This window comes from Chrysemys picta, chromosome 1 (genome assembly GCF_011386835.1).
Source record: "Chrysemys picta bellii isolate R12L10 chromosome 1, ASM1138683v2, whole genome shotgun sequence".
NCBI classification, from domain to species: domain Eukaryota; kingdom Metazoa; phylum Chordata; order Testudines; family Emydidae; genus Chrysemys; species Chrysemys picta.
In genome coordinates, this window is record NC_088791.1 from 250,674,754 (window position 1) to 250,697,931 (window position 23,178).

Consider the following 23,178-nt stretch of genomic DNA (forward strand, 5'->3'; position numbering starts at 1 on the left):
CAAACCTCTCCTCTGAACACACACTCCTAGTTATCACATACCATCCCACATTTGAACCCATATGGGGTATCAAACAACTACAACCCCTGCTCAATGAGTATCCCATCTTGAAATAAATCTTTCCTGAAACCCATCTTCTGACCTTCAAACCTCTCCAAGCTCATCACCAAAAACAAGCACCCCACAGCTCAGGACACATCAAATAAAAGAATCATCAGACCCTGCAGAACAGATGCAAAACATGCAGACATATCTCCACTTCTATAATGGCAACACCCCCCACAACACACCTTTCAAGATCCATGGTTGTTACGCAAGCCTATCACAACAGGTTGGTGTACCTCATCCAGTGCACTAAATGCTTCCAAAACAATTATGTGGGTGTGTAAGTGAGATGGACTCACCCCTGTGGCGCCTCCTGCTGGTCATCCATGGGAATTAGCTCATCCCAGCTCCAGAGTGCCCTCTGCAGGCCGGTGATCCACTACCGCTTGGCCCCCGTGTCCCTCCCTGGACTCCGGTGCCCTTTTAGCTGGGGTGCTGCTCTCTGGCAGTAACCCCTTTCTCTCAGGGTCTCCCCTCCCAGGGGAACCCCCACCCACTAATCCCACCTCGTCTCAGGGTAAGGCTACTGCCAGTCACCCATCTAGCCCCACTCCCTGGGGCAGACTGCAGTATAAGCCACTCATCATAGGCAAGGTTGGCTCTGGACCTGCTGCCCCTCTCTGGAACCCAGTGCCTCTCTGGGGCCTTGGAGAGGCCCTGCAGCCTGGGGAGTTGCCAGCCTGGAGCTCCCCAGCCCCTCTGGCCTTTCCCCAGCCCTGCCTCACTCTAGGCACCCTGAGCTTCCCAGCAGCCAGGCCCTTCTCTCTCTGAAGGCAGAGAGAGACTGCTTGGGCTTCTGGCTCGCAGCCTCTTATAGGGACCAGCTGGGCCTGATTGGGGCATGGCCCCAGCTGTTACTGCCTTCCCCAATCAGCCCAGGCTTTCCTTCCGAGCCTCAGCCCTCTCCCAGGGCTGGCTTTAACCCTTTCTGGGCTGGAGCAGGTGACCACCCCGCTACAGGGTGAAACTCTGGAATGAATTCACACAGGGAAACAATAAAAGACAAAACCACTATCACCTGTGGGTAAACACTTTTCACAAAGTGATCACTCTATATCTGACCTATCAGTCCTCATCTTCAAAGGAAACCTGCTCAACACTTTCAAAAGACAAGCATGGGAGCTTAAATTCCTAACTTTGTTAGACACTAAAAATCATGGACTGAACAGAGACACTGGATTTATGGCTTATTACAACAATCTGTAACCCTCTAATAGTCCCCTAACCCCAACAGCTCTTTCCCCCCCTTCCTTTCCTCTCTATGACTGGAGGGGTGTTAATGGGCCACTTCACCTTGAATGATCCATTGAAATGTGTTAACTACTTATGCTAAACAATCCATTCAAACATTGTGGCACCTTAGAGACTAATGAATTTATTTGGACATAAGCTTTCGTGGGCTAAAACCCACTTCATCAGATGCATGGAGTGGAAAATACAGTAGGAAGATATATAGATACAGAGAACATGAAAAGATGGGGGTTGCCTTACCAATTCTAACAAGACAATTCAGTTAAAGTGGGCTATTATCAGCAGGAGGAGAAATCACTTTTGCAGTGGTGATCAGGATGGCCTATTTCAAACAGTTGACAAGAAGGTGTGAGTAACATTAGGGGGGGAAATTAGCACAGGGAAATAGTTTTTAGTTTGTGTAATGACCCATCCACTCCCAGTCTTTATTCAGGCCTAATTTGATGGTGTCCAGTTTGCAAATTAATTCCAGTTCTGCAATTTCTTGTTGGAGTTTGTTTTTGAAAAAATTTTGTTGAAGAATTGCCACTTTTAGGTCTGTAACTGAGTGTCCAGGCAGGTTGAAGTGTTTTCCGACTGTTTTTTTAATTGAATTTTGAATTATTGACTTTGAATTCAAGAAGGATGTTGATAAATTGTAGAGTTCAGAGAAGAGCCACAAGAATGATTAATGGTTTACATATCTTGCCTTATCATGGTAGACTCACGGAGCTAAATCTATTTAGCTTAACAAATAGAAGGCTAAAGGGTGACTTGATTACAATCTATCAGTATCTACATGGGGAACAAATATTTAATAATGGACTCCAGTCTAGCAAATGAAATTATACCACAATACAATGTCTGCAAGTTAAAGTTAGACAAATTCAGACTGAAAATAAGGTGTACATTTTTAACAGTGAGAGTAATTAACAATTGGAACAATTTACCAAGGGTCATGGTGGATTCTCCATTACTGACAATTTTCAGATCAAGACAATGTTTTTCTAAAAGATACACTCTAGGAATTATTTTGGGGAAGGTCTATGGCCTGTGTTACAGGAGGTCAGACTAGATGATCACAATGGTCCCTTCTGGCCTTGGAATCTATGAATCTAAGAAAAATTCACATAGGGCTTGATCCTGCTCCCACTAAAGTGAACAGAATATCTTCTATTGTTTTTAAAAAAGAAGAACAGGAGTACTTGTGGCACCTTAGAGACTAACAAATTTATTAGAGCATTTAGAGCATAAGCTTTCGTGGACTACAGCCCACTTCTTCGGATGCATATAGAATGGAACATATATTGAGGAGATATATATACACACATACAGAGAGCATAAACAGGTGGGAGTTGTCTTACCAACTCTGAGAGGCCAATTAATTAAGAGAAAAAAAACTTTTGAAGTGATAATCAAGCTAGCCCAGTACAGACAGTTAAGAAGTGTGAGAATACTTACAAGGGGAGATAGATTCAATGTTTGTAATGGCTCAGCCATTCCCAGTCCTTATTCAAACCGGAGTTGATTGTGTCTATTGTTTTTAATAGTGCAGTATCAAGCCCATAATGTGTTTATAAAACAATAGAAGTGGAAGGCAAACATGAAAATATTTTAAAACTTTCTAAACCAGAGTGTTTGTTCTTATTTCAAGCAATACTTAGGTGATCTTATTAACATCTAAATACACTGTATCCCATTGTTTGACATGAAAGGTGAGGAAGAGGAAGCAAAAAGAAAGGTGGAGGATGGTTGAGAACTGTGATGTTGGAAAGTGCAGTTGTAAAGAGGGCAGGTAGGCAGATTTGGATCATGGAGCTGCTTTATGAAATGGTCTTTAAGTGGCTGTCTGTGCAGTGAGGATGTATTGCAGCATTTCCTAGGATTCAGTGAGTATCTAGGTTCTCTCTCCTCGATAGGCTGATATTCTCCATCAGAAGAATAGATGCAAGTTCATAGAGAAAGTTAATGTGCACCTATACTTTGTGAGCATGTGCATTAATGGAACACATGCTCAGAGATCCCTCTTGCATGGTTTGTAGTATACTCCTAGCCCCATTCTGCTTTAAAGGTGCACTGCATTTATCCATCCCAGATCCTCCTGCTAAAGCAATCATGTGATATTACTCATTGGCACAGGCTATTTTAAACTACCACCAGTTTGGCATAGCCCTGTGGGCACCTTTGACTGGCAGAAAGTATTGGGTTGTGTAGTTCATGGCTGGGCAATATTGCTCTTGCCTCCTTGCTGGTCCTGTTAATGTGCATTTGGGTCAGCAGTATTCTATTTCTCTGTATCAGCCAAATGTCTTCACAGAATACATTACAATTGGAGGAGAAGGCCAACTTTAAAGTACTTTAGTGGTTCTCAGCACCTCTCTGCTGTGTTGTCACTGAAGAATGTTTTGCATCTTCATTTTCACTTCAGAGTGTCCATTGCCATCACAAATCAGGCCACTTTGCTGAAGCTCTATAATTACTGGGCCATAAAAATCTTTTATTTCACCTGATCTCTGCCAGAGCCTTTGTCCTACATAATTCGCACTTTTCTTCTGCTATACCACTAATTCTACCCACCTGGAGAATCTAGCTAATGTTTCTAACTTTTCCTCTCTAACAAAGAGAAGGAATCTTCCCCACAGTTCTTTGTTGACAGCTAGTTTTTGCCTAGTTGTACACCAAAGTATATTTAAGGTCCTGTATACCACAATGCTGAGACGAACAGGGCGGATGTTCCTTCAGAGCCTCAAAATGCTGCTCCGTAAGTGAGCAGAGGTGAGCTGTTGAACTGCATAAGCTATCACTGACACATCCATCCCAGGGATAGAGCATGCTGTCTCGATAGCACTCCCAGCGCAAGACTGGGATTAGGAATCAAAAATGTGGTTTAATGTTCATAGCCACTACCTACCCTAACATTTCTTTGGCAATTTAATTATCCTGGAGGATTTTACCAAGAGTCAATTTTTCCTTTACATTCTATAAAGTATGCTGACCATAATAGGACAAAGCTGCCACATAAAGAGGTTAGGATGGTTTGGCAAAGGAATTCTAATGCAAGAGGTTTTGTTTTTTATTTGTCTGATTCCATCGCTCATGATTTAGGGCCAGTATGTAAAACAAGCTTCATATATATAAACTTCATTCTAATGTCAGGTTAGAAGAGAAACATCCTGGTCTATAGTCCACAAAGCATTAACACCTTTAGCCTGGCTATTCATAAGTCTAAATGTGCTGGATTGTTACATTAAATTACATTTAAAAAATACCCTATTGCTTCTGTGAACCCAATGATTTTAGTTTAGTGAAATCTATTTATATAGATTTAACATGGATAATGAAATGGACCAAAATAGATATGGACTCTTCCTATAATTGAATAAGGGTTGCTTGGTAGCCACCTTTTATTGCTAATTGGCACAATTTATTTACAGAGGGTGACAAGTGCCTATGAAAGTTTGCTGTTTTAATATAAAGGTAGATTTCTTTTTAGTCAAGCCATTTTCTCTGGGGCCCACAGACCATAGGCCTGATTCTGCTTTTACTTTTACTTATGCTGGAGTAAATAATTCTATTAAAGCTCATAGAGTTATCCTGGATTTGCAGAATCTGGCCCAGCATCTCTGACTGCCCTCATAAGTGATTCACTTCAATGTTATTTAAAACAAATTTCCAATGCAATAAAGCCTCTCCCCTTTGTAAATGTAAATTATATTTAATATGCCTGGGAACATGTGAGGCTGCCAAACTCTGAGGCAAGCCAGCCTTCATGACTTCAGTCCATTCTCAGCCCTTGATTACAATTTGATTTCCTTTGGCATCAAAAGACAAACTATTTTAGTGAACAATGTTCTTCCTTTACCAAGAGTAAGATCTAGTTACTTGGCGGAGGGCCTATTCATTTGCAGACAACATGTCCAACCTCTTAGCAATAGCTGAACCACAGACTTTGATTTAAAGCAGCACAAAGTGAGGAAAACAGAACAGAATATATATGGCACACTTGAAAGGTTTGTTGTTTAAAGAATCTAGTTATCATTAGACTGTTGTATAGTCCTTAACACGGTCTTCTGTGTACTTTACATATATGGGCACATTGGGAAAATGACAGCAATTTTCCCACAACTGCATATAGAATTCACAATTTGTGTTACCCTTAATTTTGGTGCTTTCTATAAATGATATGAAGCTGAATTTAAAATGATGGTGTTAATAATTTTAACTATCAGACAAAAATAAATAAAGATGATATGTTCAATATGACAGGAGAGTACATTTAATTACATGGGGAGTTTTGTAGAATTTTTATTGACAGTTCTTAACATAATTGATGTTCCATTTGAATAAGACCTACAAAAGAATTAAAGAGCACAAAGTAAAATGTTCCCATGCTCCTAGTCATCTACCATGTCACAAGGAAAATGAAAATGTGCTTTTTGAAGAGTCACTCATTGCACAGAGCCTTTATTAATGGCCTTTTCTGTTTTGTTTGTTTGTTTTGTTGTTGTTGGATACTCATATTATTCTCTCAGGTTTAAGACAGTATAATTGACTTTTGATAAAAAAATGTGATTCTCCCTCCCCCCAGAATATCCCTCTCATCACTTATGGTGCCCCAAGAATTCCCTTCCACCTCCAATTATTAACTTCAGAACCTCAAATTATATATTGCTACCACCAGGGAGGAGTGAATCAGACTGACATTGGATCACAGTCAGTGCTACCCATTCTTTATTCAATCATATGGTGGCCTGAACAATATGAGGCACACCTTATCCTTTCTCCATATCTTCATATTGTTCCTAGACTCTGCTGGATTGGGGTACCATCCAGAAAGTTGAAGAATGGCTTCTCATTGACTTCAGTGGGAGTTCAGGGCAACCTCCATCTCAAAGGAGGTTCTCAACGTTAGGACAGTTTGTAAACCTTTCAGTGGAACATTTTTCCATCAGAAAATGTCATTTCATCACAACAAAATTTTGTGGGAACATGTCTATTTTGACATTTTGTTTAGAAAAAATAGAAAAAATCATTTTGATAAGGTAAAAACAGAATGTTTCAATTTTTCATTTCAAAACAACTTTTTGTTTTGAAATTTATTTTATGTTCTATTATAAATTATATTTTCAAATCAGTTGGAATCAGAATGAAACATTCAATTTTATCCCCAGGGAACATTCTGATTGACCCAAAATGAAATTTGATTGAAAATTATTTGTTGCTGGAAATTTCTAATTTTTTTTGTTTGTTCCAGTTAGGAATGAAAACAGATTTTGAAATGTTGATATTTCCTACTGAATGGAAATTCTGAGTTTCCACCAGATCTGTTCAACACTCTGCAGGATCAGAATACAGGAGAACGAGAGACTGGGACTGAATAGTAACACGGTCTCTTTAATAGCTAATGCAAAGGGCCACCAGACTGGAACCAAAAAGAGCATTGTGTAATTATAATGTGTTGGATAAAATGTTCAAAATAATTAGAAAAACAAACTATACATAGAATACACAGTGTATTAGCAAGCTCTAAAGCAGGGGTCGTCAACGTTTGGCACGCGGCTCGCCAGGGTAAGCACCCTGGCGGGCTGGGCCAGTTTTATTTACCTGCTGACGTGGCAGGTTCGGCCGATCGTGGCCCCCACTGGCCGCGGATCGCCGTCCCGGGCCAATGGGGGCGGTGAGAAGCCGCGGCCAGCACATCGCTCGCCCGCGCCGCTTCCCGCCGCCCCCATTGGCCCGGGATGGCGAACCACGGCCAGTGGGGGCTGCGATCAGCCGAACCTGCCGCGTCAGCAGGTAAATAAAACTGGCCCGGCCCACCAGGGTGCTTACCCTGGCGAGCCGCGTGCCATACGTTGCCGACCCCTGCTCTAAAGCATATCACTGGGAAGAAAAATATGTGGGTGTTTACATTTTGTATATTTTGTTTAAAAAGTAAAATTGCTTCCAAATTGGAAGACAGTTAAGATCTTGAGCAATGCATCACTATCGTGAAGAATCAGGGGAAGGCTTTGAAAGCAAAAATAAATGTATTTGCCTTGAATATTTTTAAGACTGTCAGAAAATAACATTATTTCTTAAATAAAAAGAAAGTGCTGCTGAGTGTACACCGAGAGCAGCAATCTGGCTAATACTTTGTAGATCTGCTGGATGAGAAGGGGACGCAAGAAGGTTATGTCCCATGTGGAAAATTACTATAAAATTCCATGGAACACTTTTCCATATGGATTTTGTAAGATCATCCCACAGACAAAGTTATTCACGTAGCTGGAGTAGTGTAACTTAGGTTGACTTACCGCGGTAGTGTAGACATAGCCTTAGATAACTTATGTGTTTTGTGAGATGCATGAACAGAGGATAGGAAATGAATAAATTAATTTTAAATTGTGACCTGAGCAAGGATATAACCTAGGCCTTCAGAAATAAACAAGCTCAATATTCTACTCTGCACTCCCCTCCCCAACACTGGTCTCTGTCATCCTTAAAAACTTCCCCTGTCATAGTCTTCAAAGCTCATCTACATTCTAAGCAAAGGAGAAAATGGCGCACACGGTTTCAGAACTTTACTTCCAATACAAGAGCCAAATTCATTGCTAGTGTGACTCCATCAAATCAATGAAATTACACCACAGATAAAATTGTCTCAAGGACAAAATGAAATGAACAGTATTATTTGGAGGGAGGAGGAGAGGGGAAGATTCTGTAACATGTTTTCATTAATTTTGTTCCTCTAACAGTACCACACATTTAACCTCTCTCTCTCTCTCTATCTCTTTCAACATTTCCTCATTGCCAGTGTAAGTACAGCTGATCACATAGGTAAGATTAAGCACATCAACTATACAAAGCAGCCAGAAAGCTGAATTTACCTATTTTTTTTTCTCCCACACCCTGAATGGATTGATTTCAAATACACTAAGCAAAAAGCAAATATTGCTCCTTCCCATAATGGAAAATGACAAAAGAACATTAGCAGGTACAAAAATTACTTACTTTTCCCTTTTGTCATTCCCGCTGAACTGGCAAAAAGCCAGTGGCTGTTTTGCTGCATCATCTATGAAATGTTTCACTTAGATATTATACCAACCACACAAGCCTCCTTTCAAACTGACTATTAATATTTATTTTATCCTCTGGCTTCTCTGAGACAGAGCAAATGAACTGTGGCCTCATTGAAATGATATGGTCTCTTGACCCTGTAACAGTTTAAAATGATGTCACTTGAATCATTTTAATCGGAAGGCTGGAACAAGTCAAAAGCTGTAATGAGATCAGGACACTTCGAGCCAGCAGAAGAGCTGCCATGCCATGAAGAGTGCAGCCTTCACATTTAGAGTAGTTTCACAGTCCCGGTATCTCATATCTCATGAATGACACAGGAATAAAAAGCTGCCCAGTAGCACCCCTCCCCCCAACCCTGTTAACGACTTTCGAGTCTGATTCTCACGGAGGGAGATATAAGTAGTAGCAAAAGTGACACCAGAGCTAAATGTCTGTCAGCATTTCCAGAGCAATACACATTATTTTAGGGGTTTAAGTCTTGGCAATTTCACCTTATTTGTCCAACTTGGCAGACATTGGGAGCCTGTTTGTAAAACATGCTGAAAACATCACATTTCAGTGGGTTGTTTTGTTATATATTCCATGAGTGTTCTTCCCTCAACCACTGGCGTCAAAACACATAGGTTTTACTCCCAGTTTATAGCTAATCATGTGTTTGCTGATTTCCTGAATTGGAGCTGTAGCGTTTAAAGTTACCAATCTATAATACTGGGATAATAATGCTCACGCACCTTTACAAAGTGCTTTGAGATCTATGAGCACAAGGTGCTATATAACTGTTAAGAGTTATTCTATCTTGTCGTTGGGTTAAGTAGAGTAAAACTTTGGCCCTTGGGCTCAATCCTATTTCCACTGATGTCAATGATAATTTTGGCATTAGCTTTAAAGGGAGCAGGAAGTAGCCCTAAATGATTAATAACGTATTTTAGAGTGACACCTGAGACCACAACTGCCATATCCTATAGACCAGTGGTTCTCAATCAGTGGTCCGGGGCCCCTAGAGCAGGTTTCAGGGGGGCCTCCAAGCAGGGCCAGCATTAGCCTCACTGGGGCCCAGGGCAGAAAGCCAAAGCCCCACCACACGGGGCTGAAGCCCAGCTCCCTGAGCCCTGCCACCCGGGACCGAAGCTGAAGCCTGAGCAACATAGATTCACGGGGGGCCCTGTGGCATGGGTCCCCAGGCAACTGCCTGCTTGCTACCCCCTAATGCTGGTATTGGCTCTTATATGCAGAAAACCAGTTATTGGGGCACAGGTGGGCCATGGAGTTTTTAATAGCATGTTGGGGGGCCTCAAAGAAAAAGGTTTAGACCACCTCACCTGCTCTAGGATTTTGCCCTTATAGCAACCATAAATGTATATGTTACTGCAGTGATGGGTTAGTGGCAGGTCCTTGCCCTGAATGTCTTACAGTCTAATGGCAGAAGAAAGGCAAATTAAACAAGGTAAAATGAATGCAAAGTGGAGAGTGTCCAGCAGAGCTTGAAAATTTTAATGTAACAGAGCTTGAATTCAATAATTAGAATATAAAAAAATAACCCTTTGGCATGCAAAGACTGTTCTTGGTCACTGATCACTATTTAAATTGGCTTGGCCTCTTGTGATTTAGAGACGAGCAAAAAAGCATACATTTCTCTGAGTTTTAGATTTTTGTTGTGAGGGTTTTGTAGGGGAAAAAAAACAATTTGCATAATATATTTTTACAAGTGGTTAAGCCTGTAAGTAGACTAAAAGGTTGGTATTTTTTAAAATACTTTATTTTATTAAATGGCTAGATAATTACATTTTACAAATAGTTATTGAATATATATATATTTAATATATATTCATATATATATATATGAACACACACAGATGAAGGCCAGAAGGGATCATTATAAATATCTGATTTCTGCACACTCTAGACCAGGGGTCTCAAACTCAAATGACCAGGATGGCCACATGAGGACTAGTGCATTGAACTGAGGACCGCATCACTGACACGCCCCCTTATCTGCCTCTGGCCCCGCCCCCACTCCACCCCTTCCATTAGTCCCTGCCCCTGCCCCACCTCTTCCCACCCCTTCCCTGCCCCCATTCCAACCCCCTCCCTGAAGTCCCCACCCCAACATTGCCCCCAGGGGGTGCAGAAAGGGTGCAGGGTGCGACGGGGGCTCAGGGCAGGGAGTTGAGGTGCAGGAGGGGTGCGGGATGTGACAGGGGGCTCAGGGCAGGGGGTCAGGGTGCAGGAGGGGTATGGGATGTGGCAGGGGGCTCAGGGCAGGGGGCTCAGGGCAGGGGGTTGGGGTGTGGGATGTGGCAGGGGGCTCAGGGCAGGGGGTTGGGGTGCAGGAGGGGTGTGGGATGTGGCAGGGGGCTCAGGGTTGGGAGTTGGGGTGCAGGGTGCGGGCTCCAGCCCGGCCCCGCTTACCTAGAGCGGCTCCAGGGTGGCAGCGGTGCGCACTTGTCCTTGCAGCCCCTGGGGGGCTCAAGGTTCCATGTGTGCGCTGCTCTTGCCGCTCCTCTAGGTACCTCTCACGAAGCTCCCATTGGCCGCGGTTCCCTGTTCCCGGCCAATGGGAGCTGCGGGGGGCGGTGCCTGGAAGGAGGCAATGCAGGAGACCTCTGCCTCCTTCCCCCTCCACCCCGGCCCGAAGGGACGTGCTGCCAGCTGCTTCAGAGAGCGGCGCGGGGCTCGCAGCGCCACAGGGGGCAATCCCGTGGGTAGGCAGAGGGGCGGGAGGGCGCAGGGAGCTTGGCGGGCCACACACAAGAGCTCCACGGGCCATGTGTTTGAGACCCCTGCTCTAGACCATAGACTAAGAGACTAAAAAATATTGTTTATTTGCCTTCCCCCAACGTCACCTGTAGGCAGAATTGTAGTATGGAAATTTCATCCCAAAAAGGGATTTGCTTAGTAAAGTTTTGAGCAATTGGAAAGGTGGGGATAAATTGGAAGATAGGACTCCACCTCAGTGTGTGCTACTGCTATAATATACACAAACACAGACTCTAAAGTGCTTTCACATCCTTTGGTATGAAAAGTATCAGAAAAATGTAAAATGCTGTTATTAAAAGTAAAGAAATAGAGTTAGTGTGGATGGTTTGACAGTATCTGAATTCTTCGTACTGAAGGCTACTGCAGCACATACAATCATAAGATTGGAAGTAGGGTGACCAGACAGCAAATGTGAAAAATCGGGACGGGCGGGAAGCATAATAGGAGCCTATATAAGAAAAAGACCCAAAAATCGGGACTGTCCCTATAAAATCGGGACATCTGGTCACCCTAACTGGAAGGGACCTTGAGAAGTGTTCTAGTCCAGTCCCCTGCACCCATGGCAGGACTAAGTCTTACCTAGACCATCCCTGACAGGTGTTTGTCCAACCTGCTCTTAAAAATCCCCAATGATGGAGGTTCCACAACATTCCTAGGTAATTTGTTCCAGTGCTTAACTACCCTGACAGTTAGGAAGTTTTTCCTACTGTCCAACCTAAACCTCCCTTGCTGTAGTTTAAGCCCATTGCTTCTTGTCCTATCCTCTGAGGTTAAGGAGAATAATTTTTCTCCCTCCTCTTAGTAACAAAATTTTATGTACTTGAAAACTGTTATGTCCTCTCCCAATCTTCTCCAGAGTAAACAAACCCAATTTTTTCAAATTTCCCTAATAGGTCATGTTTTCTAGACCAGTGGCTCTCAACCTTTCCAGACTACTGTACCCCTTTCAGGAGTCTGATTTGTCTTGTGTACCCCTATGTTTCACCTCTCAAAAACTACTTGCTTACAAAATCAGACATAAAAATACAAAAGTGTCACAGCACACTATTACTGACAAATTGCTTACTTTCTAAGTTTTACCATATATTTGTAAAATAAATCATTTGGAATGCAAATATTATACTTACATTTTATATTGAGCAATATAAACAAGTCATGGGCTGTATGATATTTTAGTTTTTACTGACTTTGCTAGTACTTTTTATGTGGACTTTTGTAAAACTAGACAAATATATAGATGAATATGTGTGCCTGATTGAGAACCTTTAATCATTTTTGTTGCTCTTCTCCGGATTTTCTCCAATCTGTCCACAACTTTCCTGAAATGTGGCACCCAGAACTGGACCTAATCAGCATGGAGTAGAGCGGAAGAATTACGTCTCATGTCTTGCTTACAACACTCCTGCTAATACATCCAAGAATTATGTTTGCTTTTTTTTTTTTTTTTTTGCAACAGTGTTACACTGTTGACTTATATTTAGCTTGTGATCCACTATGAGTCCCAGCTCCCTTTCTGCAGTACTCCTTCCTAGGCAGTCATTTCCCATTTTGTATGTATGCAACTGATTGTTCCTTCGTAAGTGGACTACTTTGCATTTGTCCTTATTGAATTTCATCCTATTTACTTCAGACCATTTCTCCAGTTTGTCCAGATCATTCTGAATTTTAATCCTATCCTCCAAAGCACTTGCAACCCCTCCCAGCTTGGTATCGGCCACAAACTTTATCACTGTACTCTTTATACCATTATCTAGGATATGCCACGTGATTATGCACTGTTCCAAGCCTCCCTGCAATTCCTTGCCACAATGATAGAGCATCTAAGTGACAGACTGAAATCTACACTTCTTTGTTTTTATCAGTGTGAGTCAAATGCTTGACATTTTTAGGTACAGCTTCATGTATTTATTTATAGCTACATTTGTCTGGATTTGCTGCTCATTAACAGCACAGTAAAAAAGGAGATTTTTATTGTTATTACATATGGCACCTTTATTATCTCTTCAGCCACAGAAATCTTCTTAGCATATGTGCAAAGTGGCTCAGGTGGCACGTGACCAGGATTCATCTCTAAATTTGGTATGCTGGTTGGATCATTAGCTTCCCCCACCCAGGCCAGGTACTGATGGGAAGCGTGACATGAATGCTTATCCATGCCCTCCACCACAGAAGTGGACATATATATCTCAGAAATAAATACACCTCTACCTTCATATAACGCTGTCCTCGGGAGTCAAAAAATCTTACTGCGTTATAGGTGAAACCGCATTATATCGAACTTGCTTTGATCCCCCCAGAGCACTGCTTTACCACGTTATATCAGAATTCGTGTTATATCGGGTCGCGTTGTATCGGGGTAGAAGTGTATTACATAGCTCCAGTCCTTCCTGAAGTAGTTATCGATTTTGTTTGTTGCTTTCAAAAAACAAAAAAAAGCAATCTCACATCAGTGAGTGAATTTGCATTGTCAAGATACAGGGAAAGCAAATAAAGAACCCACAAGAGAAAAGCAGCAATTCATTCAACGGAAAAAAATCAAGCATGAAATGTGATGAGAATCAGTGTCCTTTCTCATGCACCAGCCAGGAGAAATCTACCAAACAAGGCAGTAGGACATTTAGCCTGCACTACATATAGAAATCACACACATTACACACACACACGTGTGTGTGTGTGTGTGTGTGTGTGTGTGTGTGTGTGTGTGTGTGTGTACACACTAACACACATGCGTGCACCCATATGCAAATACTGGTAATATTGAACTGGAGTTACTGTACAGTTTAGCTAATAACATCTCCATGAGGCCTATACAAGTTAATTATGCTAAGTTAGTATTAAAAAATAACATGTATATAAACCCACTGATTTACAGTGTTTTATAACATAGGCCCCAAGCCTGAAATCAGATCCATTAGCACGAATTCCTACTCAAGTGCCCATTGATTTAATGGGGGCTCCACACAAGCACAGGGGCTTGTGCTAGTAAATTTGAATGCAGGCCTGTGATCTGTGTTTGGAAAGCACTGTAATCCCCTACTCAAAGAGTTTACAACACATGGGTCTGACTGTGCTTACATTGAAGCCAATGTCAAAACCCCAGTTGACTTCAGTGAGCGCAGGGTCAGAATGCTGAACATTATCACACTAAGCTTTGTTTTCACTCAAGGCATAATTTGCATTGGAAATGAACATGGAAAGGGTGAGCCAAATGTTAATCAGCTGGTGTCTGCCTTTGGTTACACAAGCTACCCTGAGTAGCTGGGGGATCCCTGAGAAAATTAAAGGAAACTTCCTTGTGGGAGTAGCTTCAAAGGGCTGGGATGGACAGTGTGCTGGATTCCTTTTCCCAACAGTGTCTAAATTTGTCTCCATTGTTCTTTTTTTCACTTAGTATTAAAATTGGATACAAGCCAGAAAGGGACAACAATATCTTGATAGAGAGCGCCATGAGTCCAACACAGGGTCATCTACATTGTCCAAACTCCATGTGCATCAGAGATTACACTGAGGAAAACAAAAGAACTACGCAACAGAAGGGTCTTGATCCAAGCAAACAAGAGAAACGTGACCTACTGTTGAAGCGTTTTCCTGCTGTAGTTGAAGCAGATGGACAATAAAAGTTCCACCCTGTTTTTAGTCTCCCCAAACACTTAAAGAAAAGTGCAGTTAGTAATCAACTACAGTTCCAGGTATACTACTCCAGTGTTTTTCTATAGAATTTCTATCTTAATAAGAGGCTATATTATATGTAATTTTAAAACTGCATTGTTTTAAGGCTCAGTTAATAAAATTGATAGTCTTGGCTAAAATAAGCTAGGATACTCTTTCTACCAGACTCAAGCTCTCCATGCAGTATAAACATGTCAGCATTCTGAAACATTTCTCCCTCCCACATAGGCAATGCATGGCGGGGGGAGGGCGAAGGCATGCAGGGTCATATGACCCCCAGATTTCTGCAGAATGGGAGTTGGGCAGAGTGCAGCTGAGGGGGACCTGCCTGAGAAAGGCACCGGCACCTACCACTCCCACTGAGCCCGACTAGATGGTGCCCAGAGCAGGGAAGAGAGACTAGACTGACTGCACAACTCCACCAGAGGGGGCACAGGAAGCCTGCTGAGTCCCGTCCCTTCCTCACCCACAGTTGCAGTTACCCGCTCAACAGTAGGTGTCTGCTGAGCCCTGGTAGGAAGTGCCAGGAGCAGGGCAGAGAGACTGGACTGGCAGCACACCTCCACCAGAGGGGGCACAGGGAAGCCCACTGAGTTCCATCCCTTCCTCACCCGCAGCCAGAGTTACAATGCTTGGCAGTAGGTATCTGGAGACTGCTCTGGCTCACACCATGCCTGCAGCGAGGAGATGATGAAGAAGTAAGTGGGGAAGGATCTGTGAGGGGAGTGGTGGCAGGGCTGACCTTAAGGGTGGGCGATGTGGGCAATGGCCTATGGCAGCGTGGGTGCCGTGGGCAAGACGGTTTTGCTGGAGGATTCCATGGCAGTCACCAGGACGTTGAGTGTGGCAGTGGTGGCGAGGGGAGTCCTGCCATTGTCAGTCATGGTGAGGATGACTTTGAACACCTGCTCCAGGTCTTCAGACAGATCCCCCCAAGCACGATCTCACCTGTCTTCTTGTTGATGGCTAAGAGCTCTGTACTGCTGCTGCGGCTCCTCCACAAAGGAAAAGGTGAGTTCCACATTGACCCCATCATCTGCGTCTCCGGCTTTGATCTGAGCCACCAGGGAATTGGAGTGGGGGGTGCCTTGCTGGAGACCCTGATCTCCATGGATCCATTGGTGGGCACTGGGTGGATGATGACTAGGGCATGGTCATTCTGGTCCACCATCCTCACCTTGATAAGGGTACTGCTGAAGAGCTGAGGGGATCCCCCGTCGCTCACCTGGAACCTCAGGTCCAGCTGTCTGAGGATCTCATACGTGAATGTCCTGTGGGTGTAGAGGGTGGCCAGATCCACAGAGATGTATGTGAAGATGGGGGTGCCCATGATTTATATCTCCAGCAGCCTATAAATTAACTTTCACTAAGGCCTTGTCTACACTACGAGAGTAGTTCGATTTTACTTGCATCGAATTTTTGTAATCGATATTGCAAAGTCGAACGTGTGTGTCCACACTAAGGACAGTAATTCGACTTTGTGCGTCCACACTAACGGTGATAGCGTCGACATTCGAAGCGGTGCACTGTGGTCAGCTATCCCACAGTTCCCGCAGTCCCCTCTGCCCATTGGAATTCTGGGTGTAGCCGGCAATGCCTTCTGGGTAACAAAATGAGTCGAGGGTGCTTTTGGGAAACTGTCGTCATCCGTCCATCACTCCCGCCCTCCCTCCCTGAAAGCGCCGGCGGGAAAACAGTTCGCGCGCTTTTCCAGTCATTGACAGCGCGGACGCCACTGTACTCCGAGCATGGAGCCCGCTGCGACCATCGCTGCAGTTGTGGCCGCTCTCAACGTCTCGCAGCTTATCATAAAGGTTTCCCTGAGGCAGATGCAGAAAAGTCAGGCAAGGAGGCTACGGCACCGCGGTGATGTCCTGAAGTCTGAGAGTAGCACAGACCTGTCAGAAAGCAGGCGACCCAGCGCCGAGGACATCACAGTGGCAATGGGTCATGTTGATGCCGTGGAACGGCGATTCTGGGCACGGGAGACAAGCACTGAGTGGTGGGACCGCATAGTGCTGCAGGTCTGGGATGAATCCCAGTGGCTGCGAAACTTTCGCATGCGGAAGGGAACTTTCCTGGAACTTTGTGAGTTGCTGTCCCCTGCCCTGAAGCGCAGTGACACCCGGTTGCGAGCTGCACTGAGTGTACAGAAGCGAGTGGCCATAGCCCTGTGGAAGCTTGCAACGCCAGACAGCTACCGGTCAGTCGCGAACCAGTTTGGGGTGGGCAAATCTACCGTGGGGGTTGTTGTGATGCAAGTAGCGAAGGCAATCGTTGATGTACTGCTGCCAAAGGTAGTGACCCTGGGAAACGTGGAGGCGATCATAGATGGCTTCGCAGCGATGGGATTCCCAAACTGCGGTGGGGCCATAGATGGAACTCACATCCCTATCCTGGCACCGGACCACCAGGCCACCCAGTACATTAACCGAAAGGGATACTTTTCCATGGTGCTGCAAGCACTGGTGGACCACAGGGGACGTTTTACCAACATCTACGTGGGATGGCCGGGCAAGGTTCATGACGCTCGTGTTTTCAGGAACTCTGGTCTGTTTAGACGGCTGCAACAAGGTATTTACTTCCCGGACCACAAAATAACTGTTGGGGATGTGGAGATGCCTATAGTCATCCTCGGGGACCCAGCCTACCCGCTAATGCCCTGGCTCATGAAGCCCTATACTGGCGCCCTGGACACTGAAAAAGAACTCTTCAACTACCGGCTGAGCAAGTGCAGAATGGTGGTGGAGTGTGCTTTTGGCCGTCTCAAGGGGAGATGGAGAAGCTTACTGACTCGCTGTGATCTCAGCGAAACCAATATCCCCATTGTTATAGCAGCTTGCTGTGTGCTCCACAATCTCTGTGAGAGCAAGGGGGAGACCTTTATGGCGGGGTGGGAGGTTGAGGAAAATAGCCTGGCTGGTGATTACTCACAGCCAGACAGCCGGGCGATTAGAAGAGACCAGCGGGAAGCGCTGTGCATCCGGGAGGCTTTGAAAGCAAAGTTCCTGAGTGAGCAGGGTAACCTGTGATTTTATAGTTTGTGTACTGAGAAGCTAAACCTGCCCCCGTTTCTTTACCCAGGTAATGTTGACTATCCTATCCAGTTACATACCCCCTTCACCCCCCCTCCAACACACGTGTCGAAATAAAAATAGTTCTACTTTGTTAAAGCACACCGTTTTCTTTAATACTGTTTTAGCGGGAATTTTTTAAAACTGGGACGCAGACTGTGGTGCGGGGCGGGTCTAGTGTTGTGATGCGAATGCAGCTTCTAAACTCAAGGATTGACAGGCTCCGCTGCGGTGGGATGCTTGTTTCAACGGAGCCTGTCACCCCTCCTGATCGGGACTGTGTGTATGGGAGGTCTATTTGACTTTGTGGCAGGGGGAGGACGGTTACAGATCCCATGCTGTGTGGCTCTGTGATCCTGTCTAAGGACCGGCGCTTAAGATCTGTAACTGCCCTCCCCCGCCACAAAGTCACAGAGCAACCCACCCCCCCCAACATTACATCAAAACAACCTCCCAGACTAACCGGGGCAACTAGTCACTGCATCACTGCACTGTGTATATGCCCTGCTGCTGTGCCTGCCCCCGACTATGTACCCTGCCAAAGGAGACTGTCCTGTCCAATTTCCAACCCCCTTTCCCCTCCTCCTCCAAAAGAACATGATTGAAACAGTAGTTAACAGAAACGAATTTTTTATTATCAACTACACATGGCATTGGGAGGTGAAACTTGGACGTGGGCTTGTGTCAGGCGGGAAGGAAAGAACTTTTCAAATTTTGGGAAATGAGAGCCTTCTGCTACTAGAGCTCTCTGCAGGGGTGGAGTGAGAGTTAGCAGGGACTCTGCCGCCTCTCCTTCTTTGCACTTTGGGTGAGGTGGGTATGGGACTTGGTGGCGGGGGAGGGCGGTTAGAGATGGACTGCAGCGGGGCTCTGTCCTCCTGCCTCCGTTCCTGCAGAACATCCACAAGGCGCCGGAGCGTGTCCGTTTGCTCCCTCAGTAGTCCAAGCAGCGTTTGAGTCGCCTGCTGGTCTTCCTGCCGCCACCTCTCCTCCCGATCCATGTTGGCTTGGTGCATTCGGGTCAAGTTCTCCCGCCACTGGGTCTGCTGTGCTGCCTGGGCTTGGGAAGAGGCCATAAGCTCAGAGAACATGTCCTCCCGTGTCCTCTTCTTCCTACGCCTAATCCGCGCTAGCCTCTGGGAGTGTGATTCCAGGCTAGGTTGTGAGACAGTCGCAGACGGGGCTGTGGAAATGGGAAAAAGGGAGTGAATTCCTCTGAAAGATAAATGTAGTTGTGAACAAAGAACATAGTCTTTCTCTGTGAACAAGACCATGCACAGCACCTTTCACATGCGCACTCAGCACAAGGTCGAATTCTCGGCCTTCGCATTCTGTGCCTGGGGTCTTGAACAGCACATTTGAGAAGCGAGGCAGCACAACGGAATTTCTGTTGCAGGCAGACATGGTAAGCCGTACACTTGTGGCAGTTTAAAACTTTTATATTACCACTGGCCTCATTTCACATTTAAATCAATGTCAGTCCCTGCTGCCAGCAATCCGGCAAGCGGGAACTCTGCCCCTGTCCCACCCCCTCGCGGCTGTCCCCGGGAATGATCCCTTTCGGCTGCCCCTCTCCCGCCTCCACCGCGTGGCTGCAAACCAGCGGTGACAGTTCTGTAAAGGAACGGGAAAGCAGTCCCAACACTAACATTCCCCTACCTAATTAAAAGCAGGTCACCATGGCCGACATCACCCTGATGAGGATCTCCGAGAGCGACAAAGAGAGAATGCTCCGGGAAAGCCTCCAAAGACCAGGGCCGTATGCCGCCCTGCTGTGCAGAGCAATGATCCCCGAGTACCTGATAATCTCGTGGCGCGGCAACGTGTCGTACTTCGGAGGACCCAATAAGGCCGCTCTCCCCAAGAACCTCATGCAACGGCTTTCAAGTTACCTCCAGGAGAGCTTCATCGAGATGTCCCAGGAGGATTACTGCTCTATCCCCGCACATATAGACCGCATTTTACTGTAGCTGCAGTAGCAGGGAATACACAGTAGAGCGGCTTGTGCAGGACAATCACTGAAAACCGGACATTGCTAGATTTCTTTTCAAAACTTGCACTGCCCCTTACTAAACCGTTAAGCGCCTAGGGCACACTAATCATGAACAACCCATTCTTTTAATTGTTAATATTCCTGTTTTGTTAAAAATAAATGTTTAGATGTTTACAACACTTACTGGCTGATCCTTCACCAGATTCTGTGTCCGGGGTAATGGCTGGGGACGCTTCGTAGGGGATCTCTGTAAGGGTGATGAAGAGATCCTGGCTGTCGGGGAAATCAGCGTTGTGAGATCTGCCAACTGCCTCGCCCTCCTCATCTCCTTCCTCATCTTCCCCGTCCCCTAACATGTCTGAGGAACCGGCCGTGGACAGTATCCCATCCTCAGAGTCCACGGTCACTGGTGGGGTAGTGGTGGCGGCAGCACCGAGGATGGAATGCAGTGCCTCGTAGAAACGGGATGTCTGGGGATGGGATCCGGAGCATCCGTTTGCCTCTTTGGTCTTCTGGTAGCCTTGTCTCAGCTCCTTGATTTTCACGCGGCACTGCGTTGCATCCCGGCTGTATCCTCTCTCTGCCATGTCTTTAGAGATCTTCTCGTAGATCTTTGCATTCCTTCTTTTGGATCGCAGCTCGGAAAGCACGGACTCATCGCCCCACACAGCGATGAGATCCAAGACTTCACGATCAGTCCATGCTGGGGCTCTCTTTCTATTCCCAGACTGCATGGCCATCACTGCTGGAGAGCTCTGCATCGTTGCCAGTGCTGCTGTGCTCGCCACGATGTCCAGACAGGAAATGAGATTCAAACTGGCCAGACAGGAAAAGGAATTCAAATTCAAATTTTCCCGGGGCTTTTCCTGTGTGGCTGGTCAGAGCATCCGAGCTCGCACTGCTGTCCAGAGCGTCAACAGAGTGGTGCACTGTGGGATAGCTCCCGGAGCTATTAGCGTCGATTTCCATCCACACCTAGCCTAATTCGACATGGCCATGTCGAATTTAGCGCTACTCCCCTCGTCGGGGAGGAGTACAGAAGTCGAATTAAAGAGACCTCTATGTCGAACTAAATAGCATCGCAGTGTGGACGGGTGCAGGGTTAATTCGATTTAACGGCGCTAACTTCGACATAAACGCCTAGTGTAGACCAGGCCTAATACTGCAACATACTTAAACTCAAAGAAAGGGTGCCAAAACACAAGTTTACCCAAGGTGCTGTTTTCTGTAAGGCTGGCCCTAAATGGGGGCAAGGTGGTGCCAGTTTAGAGGGGGTGTGGGAAGGGTGGGAAGTTTATTTCAAAACTTTCAAACCTTAATACTGTAACATAACCGATAGGTGTCTTTGGCCCTTCACCTCAATAATTGTTCTCGCATGACTTTCACTTTTTTAGCCAGTGTGGCATTCGCAAATGTGTTCATTAGGCCTTGGAATTTTATTATGCTGGTTCCTTATTTTTCTGAAAAGCCATTCAAGGACAGTCTACCTTTAAACTGAGTTAATTCAATAATGTACCTGTTATTAGCTTTGTACAATGATGAAAAGACAATTAAGTTTGGACTTTTGCTACATGAAGAAAGCTAAATCACCAACGCCAAGTACATCAGGAACTGAAACTGACTCCTTTGGAGTTCAGAATTATGTTAACAGCAACTCAAGTTATAATGATACTCTGGTTTCCAATTCAAACACTCATACAGAGGTTAGTGCATCTTTCAATACAGGGTATCCCCCTTATCCATTGTTTCGGATATCCATCGCTCATCAATAGGGGAACGTGTTCTGATTCACGTTGGTCCTGATTTGCATATCCGTCATTTGCATGGATCGAGGCCGATGTCAATTAGAATACGTTCTCCTATTGACGAGCAGTACTGTATTTGCATTTGGGCCGCCGATCAACTCCTCCTCCTCTTTCCCAGTGTCTCCTGCCTGCTGCAATCGGCTGTTAGGCATCATTCAGAAGACGTGGGAAGAGGGGGGTGGGAAGAGGCGGGGCGGCCCTGAGTACAGTACTGTTCTGTACACATCATGAGAGCAAAACGCATTCAAAGTGTTAAGAGTGGCCTGTGTCTAAAAGGCAACGTAAGGATGTAAAATTAGAAGTGAAATTAAATGTTATAAAGTGTAGTGAAAGAGGTGAACTTGCAGCCGACGTTGCTCGTATTCTCGGTTTGCCTGCTTCGACGGCACGCTCAATTTTTAAGAGTGTGGATCGAATTCATGAAAGCGCTAGAAGTGCTACGAAATGGTCATCAATGAAGATAACAAAACAGAGAAGCAGTACAATGGAGAAGATAGAATGTTTGCTGACTGATTGGATTGATGACCTCTATGAAAAGAAAACGCCTGTGAGTTTAAGCTTGATTCAGGAGAAGGCCAAAAGCCTGTATAACAATTTAAAGGAAAGAGGGAGAGAGCTCAACAGCAGAAAAGGAGACATTCAATGCTAGTCATGGGTGGTTCCACAGATTTCAGAAGAATACCAATCTACATAATGTAAAACTCATAGAAGAAGTGGCTAGTGCAGATGACGAAGCAGCCGAAATGTTTCTTGCACAGCTAAACACAATTGTTTCGGAAGGTGGCTACTCTCCAAAACAAGTTTTTAACGTCGATGAGACGGGCCTTTACTGGAAGAAGACGCCAATGAGGACTTACATTTCTTGTGATGAGAAGACTGCTCCTGGATTCAAAACCTCAAAAGACCATTTAACCCTTCTGCTTGGGGGAAATGCAGAAGTTGATTACAAGTTGAAGCCCTTGTTTGTCTACCACAGTGAAAACCTAAGAGCAGTGAGGGCTACATCAAGTCTCGTCTCCCTGTAATTTGGAAGTCGAACAGAAAGGCCTGGATGACATGCAATATTTTCTGTGAGTGGTTTGTAGACCATGCTGTCCCTGAATTTAAGGCTTACTGTCAGAAGAAAAATTTGGCCTTTAAGATTCTCCTTTTGCTGGATAATGCAAGTGTCTACAAACTGGACTACAAAGCCCTCTGCCCAAGTATCAAGTTCCTATTTTTGCTACCCAACACCACATCATTGCTGCAGCCTATGGACCAGTGTGTAATGGCCATAATCAAAGCTTATTACCTACAGAGGACGTTCTCCATGCTGATTAAGGAGACGGCAAGCCCACAAAGGAGTTTTCAAAGTCCTATATCTTGAATGGTGTGGAAAACATCGATGCATTGTAAGAAGAGGTCCCTTCACAATGTATGAACAGCATTTGGTGCCGTGCATGGCCATATGCTGTCCACAGCTTCGTGGGATTTCTGCTCTCAA

At 45.1% G+C, this 23,178-nt stretch overlaps 1 protein-coding gene across 1 annotated transcript; it reads right to left on the reverse strand.

The window, feature by feature from the left end:
- Positions 1-17,466: 17,466 nt before the first annotated feature.
- On the reverse strand, positions 17,467-21,048 carry LOC135980809 (uncharacterized). The gene is made up of 2 exons (XM_065581030.1): positions 20,075-21,048; positions 17,467-19,080 (listed from the first exon to the last, which is right to left on the reverse strand). Exons 1-2 carry the CDS (start codon positions 20,649-20,651, stop codon positions 18,605-18,607), a joined length of 1,053 nt encoding a protein of 350 aa, XP_065437102.1. The 5' UTR covers positions 20,652-21,048; the 3' UTR covers positions 17,467-18,604.
- Between the last annotated feature and the right edge of the window lie 2,130 nt (positions 21,049-23,178).

Bases quoted from the DNA above. Each gene is read 5' to 3' on its own strand.
- LOC135980809 (XM_065581030.1), bottom strand. From the start codon at position 20,651: ATGCAGAGCTCTCCAGCAGTGATGGCCATGCAGTCTGGGAATAGAAAG. The intron at 19,081-20,074 runs GTAAGTGTTGTA...CCATTTCCACAG, and splicing joins ATCTGGTGAAGGATCAGCCA to CCCCGTCTGCGACTGTCTCA.